The sequence below is a fragment of the Anser anser genome (genome assembly GCF_964211835.1).
Source record: "Anser anser genome assembly, contig: HAP1_SCAFFOLD_279, whole genome shotgun sequence".
Taxonomy (NCBI): domain Eukaryota; kingdom Metazoa; phylum Chordata; class Aves; order Anseriformes; family Anatidae; genus Anser; species Anser anser.
The window spans coordinates 58,273-65,138 of NW_028153994.1; the positions used below are offsets into that span (position 1 = coordinate 58,273).

General features: G+C 60.6%; 1 protein-coding gene across 1 annotated transcript; it reads left to right on the plus strand.

The window, feature by feature from the left end:
* Positions 1–1,345: 1,345 nt before the first annotated feature.
* On the plus strand, positions 1,346–4,797 carry LOC310890989 (uncharacterized protein; the record flags this gene model as incomplete). The annotated part of the gene is made up of 4 exons (XM_083853291.1): positions 1,346–2,801; positions 2,982–3,136; positions 3,527–4,438; positions 4,539–4,797. The coding sequence occupies exons 1-4, from the start codon at positions 2,700–2,702 to the stop codon at positions 4,795–4,797; spliced, it is 1,428 nt and encodes a 475-aa protein (XP_083709417.1). The 5' UTR covers positions 1,346–2,699.
* Between the last annotated feature and the right edge of the window lie 2,069 nt (positions 4,798–6,866).

Genomic DNA, 6,866 nt, shown 5'->3' on the forward strand with positions numbered 1-6,866 from the left:
CGCTAATGACACTGACTAATGATCCAAACCCCAAACTGCCCCTAACCCCAGGCAACCGACAAAGAAACTGACACAAAGCTGAAAACTACAAAAAAGGCAAAACCCTGGATACAGACCCCAAATCACAAACACGCGACCAAAATGCTACAGAAAAGCCCCAGACGCAGGCCCCAAGCACTACAGCTAGGCCCCAGAAGCTCAAGACACATCCCAAAGCCAAAATGCAAGCCCCAAACGCTACAGAAAAGCCCCCAAACACCAGACGCAGGCTGCAGAAGTCTACAAGCAGGCCCCAACCCACCCCCAGACGCAGGCCCCAACCACACCCAGATGCAGACCCCAACTGTCCACAAGCAGCTCCCAACCCACCCCCCCCATGAACTGGACCCCCCACCACCACCACCCAGATGCATGCCCCAGGCCCCAGGCCTCAGCCCCAGCCCCCACACCCCAGACTCAGGCCCCAAAGGTGTACAACCAGCTCCCAACTGCCCCCCTCAAAGGGAGGCCCCAAAGCCTGCCAGAGGACCCTAGAGCGTACAAGCAGCTCCCAACCCCCCCTGGCACAGGCCCCAACCCCCCCCAGACACAGGCCCCAAAGGTGTACAAGCAACTCCCCACCCTCCCCAGAGGCAAGCCCCAAAGGTGTACAAACAGCCCCAACCCCCCCAAGACCCAGACCCCTACAGTGTAGAAGCAGCTCCCCCCCCCCCCCCCCCCCCCAAGGCAGGCCCTAACAGTGTACAAGCAGCTCCCACCCCCGCCAGACGCAGGCCCCAAAGGTGTATAAGCAGTTCCCAACCCCTCCAAGGCAGGTCCCAAAGGTGTACAGGCAGGCCCCTACAGTGTACAAACGCTCCAACCCCCCCTCCTCGAGGGAGGCCCCAGACCCACCCCCCCCACCCCAGAGGCGCCTACAGTGTACACGAAGCTCCCAACCCCCTCTCAGAGGAAGGCCCAAAGGTATACAAGCAGTTCCCAACCCCCCCTCCCAGAGGCAGGCCCCAAAGGTGTACAAGCAGGGCCCTACAGTATACAAGCAGCTCACAACCACCCCCCAGAGGCAGGCCCCAACCCCCTCCAGATGCAAGCCCGAAAGGTGTACAACCAGCTCCAAACCCCCCCCCCAGACGCAGGCCCCAAGCCCCCCCAGAAGCAGGCCCCTACGTTGTACAACCAGCACCCAACCCCCCCAGATGCAAGCCCCAAAGGTGCACAAGCAGCTCCAAACCTCCCCCCCCCCAACCCAGGCTTCCACAGTGTACGAGCAGCTCCCAACCCCCCCCAACACAGGCTCCTATACTGTACAACCAACATACTGTTGGTGGGACGGCTCCTCCTCTGCCACACTTGCAAGAACTGGCAGCTAAGATGGGAGGCTTTGGATGCTCTTCACTACCTCTTCCGATTCATCCAGAAAAACAGTAAGAGAAGCTGTGGTGGGCTGCCCTCCCCTCCAGACACAGGCACTGCCTGATGCACTTGCTTGTTTTCCTAAGTAGTGCCACGGATCCTTCTTGTAGAGACCTCTAGAGTGGTCTTCCCAGAGAGAGGAAGACTTCATTCACTTCCTCTCCTTGAGCGGGGAGGTTTTAACAGGCTGCCACCGCGATGCCACCAGCGCTGCCTCACCTCTGCTCCTGACCCATATGCTCTCTCCCAGCCTGTTGGTGCCCCATTTATCCAAGCCGCTCCTTCACAAAGGAGACGACCCCCCTGCCCCATCTTCCCCACCTCCCCTGAAGATCTTGCATCCCTGCACTACAGCGCTCCAGCCATGCGAGCCGCACCCCACGCCTCAGTTAGTCCAACAGCGTTTTAGTTGTGTGATTGCATGCAGGGCTCTCATTCCTTTGAGTGTCCCAGGCCGGGAGCATGTGCATGCGTACACCCGAGGCACATGCCACTCCTTGCTCTCTTGAGATCTCTGTTGTTCCCACCACCTGTCCACCTTTGCTTTCCATCTCTGTCCAACGCTTCCGCCCTGGGCTCTGCATCATATCCTCCCTCCTCAGCCATTCCTACTCAAAAGCTCTTTTCACCGGTTGCTAAGCCTCTTAACAAAAGCGGCTTGTCCTTGTGAATCTTCTTTTTGTCCCCCTCCACCGTCCTGTTTAGGAAGCACAGCACCAGAAGATACTCAAGAGCCTCAAGAAGAAGCTGAGGCCATATCCTGGCTTCCTTCACCCACTACCACTGACGTTGCCTTGGTAATGAGTTCCTCCCTTGCTGGCACACTCGTCCCATCAGCAGCAGGAGACTTGTGGGAGCACAGGGCTCCAGCAGCAGTGCGGCTGGCACGGCCTCACTGTTCCTGGCCCGAGCGTTCCTGCTGTCCCTGAGTAGGACGTCTCCATAGGTGGTACTCCAGCCTCACAGCAGCAGTTCCTCCTGGCCCTCCTGGCCACCAGCAAGCCCTGGATATCTGCAGGGCCAGCACACTGGGCCCGGGCCTCCAACCCTAGTCCCTCACCCTGAGGGCTCTTCTCAGCCCCCACCACGCAGGGACTGCAGCCCCTGCTTCCTGCTTTCCTGTGGCACTGCTGCCAGCACGGCCAGGCATCTGTCTTCAGAGCTGCTCTCACCGCTCAGTTCTGCAGCACCATCAGGGCACTCGGTGTGACGTGTCTTACGTCCCTTCCTCCCTGTAGAACTTTGGACAACACCTCCGGCCGTCTCAGAGGACAGACGTCATCCTCATGGTCATTGAAGCGCTGAGAGACTCCAGCTTCTACGACAAGCAGGAGGCCAGCAGCGTGTTGGACATGGCCATCCAAGACCCTGCCTCCTGGCTGACCGATGTAAGTGGCCTGTAGTTGGATTGCCCTGCCCGTTAGCCCATTTCAGGCCCCGGTTCCTCCCTCCCAAATCCAGCCCTCTCAGGCACCTCAGGCCGTTTGAAGCCATCAGAGAGTGATGGGAAGGGCGGTTGTGTCAGTAGTAGCTGAAAATAGGGCTGCGCTCAACTTTTTCCTCTCCAGGTGCCAAAGATCGTGAGATGCATCCACGGAAGCGTGGAGTGCATCAGCACGGCACCAGCCCGGCAGAGACTGGACATACTCATCCTCTGGCTGACCAACCAGTGGCCAATGAAGGTGGTCAGGAGCCTGCTGAAGATCTCGCCGTCGTCTGACAGGTACTGGCATGCCAACCCTAAGGGCTTCTTGTATGGGAGGGGAGGGGACAGGAGACTTTCTGCCTGACGGATCCACAGAAAACTCCACGCTACGTTTACAGAGCAGGGCCCTCCATGCCGCCACGCTTTCCAGCCGTGGTTCCTTGGCCACAGCCAGGGCAGCCAGAGCTGACCAGGCCAGCCAGGATCCCCGCCACCACGCTCCCTGCCCGCCCCACATGAATGTCATCCCTGCCCTCTCCTGCTTGCCCAGCCAGGGCTCTCGGGGCACCCCAAGTGAGGGGGGCGGCAGGGCCAGGGCTGCAGGACAGCCTGGGGCCTGCGGGGCCTGTGCAGGCCATGGCGCCGTGGCGGAGCGTGCCCTGCTGACTGAGTGCTCTGTCCTTGCAGCGCTGCCCTGGCCATGTGGGAAGCAATGTTTTCCCACAACCAGACTATGGAGAAGGTCCTGAGGGAGACACTTGACGTGCTCCAGGACCAGCAGCTGCGCAGGCTCCCTGGCCTCATCACAGACGACAACTGCATCCGTCACTTGGCGGTGAGTTACCGGGCGAGGCCTTGCTCCTCTTCAGGGCCGTGCGTGTGCCTCTGCCCATCTACCCCCAAACTGGCAGCTCCTCCAGGACGTGCGTGCAGGAGGAGCAGGCAAAGAAAGGCTGCTGGGTGCTGCCAGGCACGGGGCACGCAGGGGCCCTGCGGCCCTCCACAGCCACAGCTGCCCCAGGACGGGCTGCCTGGCCCCGGTGCCCCTGGCCTGAGCCGCCAGGAGAGCCAGGAGCCGCACGGTGCCTGCAGCCCTGCAGGCTCTGGCAGTCTCTCGATGCTGTGTTCATTTCAGCTGCTGGCCCGCGCGGATGTTGGACAAGAGGACTTGGATGCCGTGTACCATCTCCAGAGGCTCTTGAAGCATCCCAGCCAAGCGATGCACTCACTGGTGCTCCACGTTCTCCTCCCCGTGTCAGAGAGACCTGCAATGGTGAGCAGGGCACACTTATGTGAAGGCCGGTGCGCCTTTGTCCTGAAGGTATCATGGCCTACTCACGGCCAGCTGGGAGGTCTCTGCTCTGCCTGCAGCTTCTGTGGCGCAGAAGAAACGATCAAGAAATGGAGGCCATGGAGGGGCCCAGCGGCTCTCTGGGGAGCTTTCCATGCGTGCAGGGTTACCAAGCCACGTACCTGTTGGGGCTGGTCCGAAAAGGGGACACAGAGTCTTTGCTCAGCTGCCCTCCTTTTCCTACCCTTGCTCCCCTCACATACGCAATGGGTGCCCATGGCCATTGCCTGTCTGGTGGCTGCTTCCCGGTGCGCTTCTTGTGCTGCCTCTCCACAAGCAAGATGGGAGCCTGGTGCTCTGGCACCACAGGGTTTTGGCCAGGGTGGCCTTTCATTGCTTCTCCAAAAGGAAACTGTCCTTCATACAGGCAAGAAGAATTCCGGTCCTGCTGCCAGGCATCATGGAGGGCCTGCAGGCTGCCAAGGCTGACACCAAGTTGAAGGCCCTGCTTCTCATCGGAAACGTCATGGGTCATGTGAAGAGGAAGCAGGCCAGCTCCATCGCTCTGCAAGTGGCTGGGGAGATCCTGCCACTGTTTAACGACGTAAGGCTGCTGCGGGACCTGAGCCCAGAAAATGGGCACTCTAATGACAGCTGCCCCCCGTGACGGAGACCTATTACGTTCCCTCTAGTGGGGCTGCGTCCTTTCGCTGTGGCTACTGATCTGGCCACAGCTCCTTTGAGCAGACTCTGATTCTGCAGCACCTCCATTCGCTTCACCCACCCTAACGCCCCTGCTCACCGCGGGCAGGGAGCGCCTCTTGCTGAAGTCTTCCTCTCCTCCTCCCTACCAGGAGTGCAGCCAGGTGCAAGAGCTCTCCATCTGCCTCTACAACAAAGTGATGCAGCTTGTGTTACGGTGCCACAGGAGACAGATGAAGAAGATCGTGCGGAGGGGCCTGCTCCCACTCTTTTTTCACCTGAGCGACCAGACCCAGAGCGTGGCCAAGGTCCATACGTCATACCTGACTAGAGGGACTAGCACACTGCCGCCACAGGGGTTGCCTTGTGGGGAGGCAAGGCTTGCAGCCAGGTCCCCTTCCCTGGGCTGTGGTGCCATCCCTCAGCTTCTGCTGCTCTGCAGGCCTCCGTGGAAGCCCTTGTCACCGCTGCAGACTTCCTGAAGCGGGAAGAACTCAAGCGCCTGGCCCAGACAGAGCAGACCTGGAGGATCGCAGAGTGCTTGCTAACGACGACGCCCTGGTCCCAGCTCGATAATCCTGCCCAGCTTCCCCAGAGCACGCCGCCTAAAGCCGCATCCTTGCTCCCTTCCCTCCGGCACAGAGCCCAGAGCGCTCCTCTGCAGGCCCCTCTCCCCTCCCCGTCCCCTGGAAGCCGAAGGAGCCCCTGGCCCACCTGGGTCTCAGCAGCAGGACAGAGGGGGCTGAGCACCCCCCAGCCCCCTTGGCCAGCGGCTCTCTCCAAACCTCAGCCCCACAGGGCTGGTGGCTGGGAGATGGGAACGGCCTGAGGGGAAGGGGGGGCGTTGGCAGGAGGGGGTGGTCTGTCCAGCTGGGCAGGGTCTGCCAGCCCCGTAACCCTGTGCTCTCTCCAGCTCGTGCAGGACAAGAGGATGGTGGAGGAATACCTGCAGCAGAGCCTGCCGTACCTGCAGCACACTCAGGTCACCTTGCGCGAGGCAGCCGTGAGGTTCATCGGTGAGCCACAGCCCCCGGCGTCCCTCTTTTGGCAGCCTTCGGCAGCCCCAGCTGCTGCAGTGCCCAGAGAGTCCCTCCCCGTCCTGGACTGGGACCCCAGGGGCCCCGTGCCACCCCGTGCCCATGCAGGTGGGCCTGGGGTGCGCCTTGCTCAGTCCCACCCTCTTGGGCACCCATCTTCCGCGGGGCCAGCCCTGCTGAGGGTGTGAGGGGTGCATCCAGGCTGGCTGGGCTGGGGCCTGGGCTGCTGCGGTGGTTTTACCGTGCTAGGCAGCTGAACTCCAGCACAACTCAGAAGAGGAGGGGAAGAAGTAAAGGAAAGCCCTGCTGAGAGAGGGAGTTAGGAGACTCTTATCAGGTAGAGATAGAGCGCTGACGGCATTAAACTAGGATGCTACTTAGCGTCTTTGCTAACTATGGTGCATTGTGCCAATTAATCAAAGCAAGAAGCCTTGGGCCCCTTACCAAGGTCAGTCTCCTAACAAGAGAGTGAGCCTGTCTTGAGAAACTGGGAGAAACTGGTCCTGCGGATGGACAAGAGCCAAGGAGCGCCTGAGTCTGCAAAGACAAGAGGTCAGCTAGCGGTGACGAGGAAGAGCCATCCATCTTCATCCCCACGACTCCCGACAACCCCCACCAGGAGGCACTGGGCACGTGCAGATGGGAGGAGTTTACGGAGATGACTCCTTGGAACTAACTTTAATAGGAAGCGGGGACGGGTTATGACTATGTATAGGCGCTCTGTGAAACTCCACGCACATGTAACTCTTTGCTGCACATAACCACGGCAAGTTGCCGCGTCAGGCGCGCACGGCTCTGGCGGGACTACCCCTGTGGAGTCCCTTTTCTGCAAGCCAAAGGGTCATGGGCAGGGTCAGTGGTCAGGGCTGGGGTCAAAGGTCATAGCTGAGGTCACGGCAAGGACCCAGAGGCACGTGTGGGGACACCTTGGGGGGGGGAGGGTCACATTTGGGGCCGGGGTCACGGGCAAAGGCCAAGAAGAGGTCAGCGGGCCGGG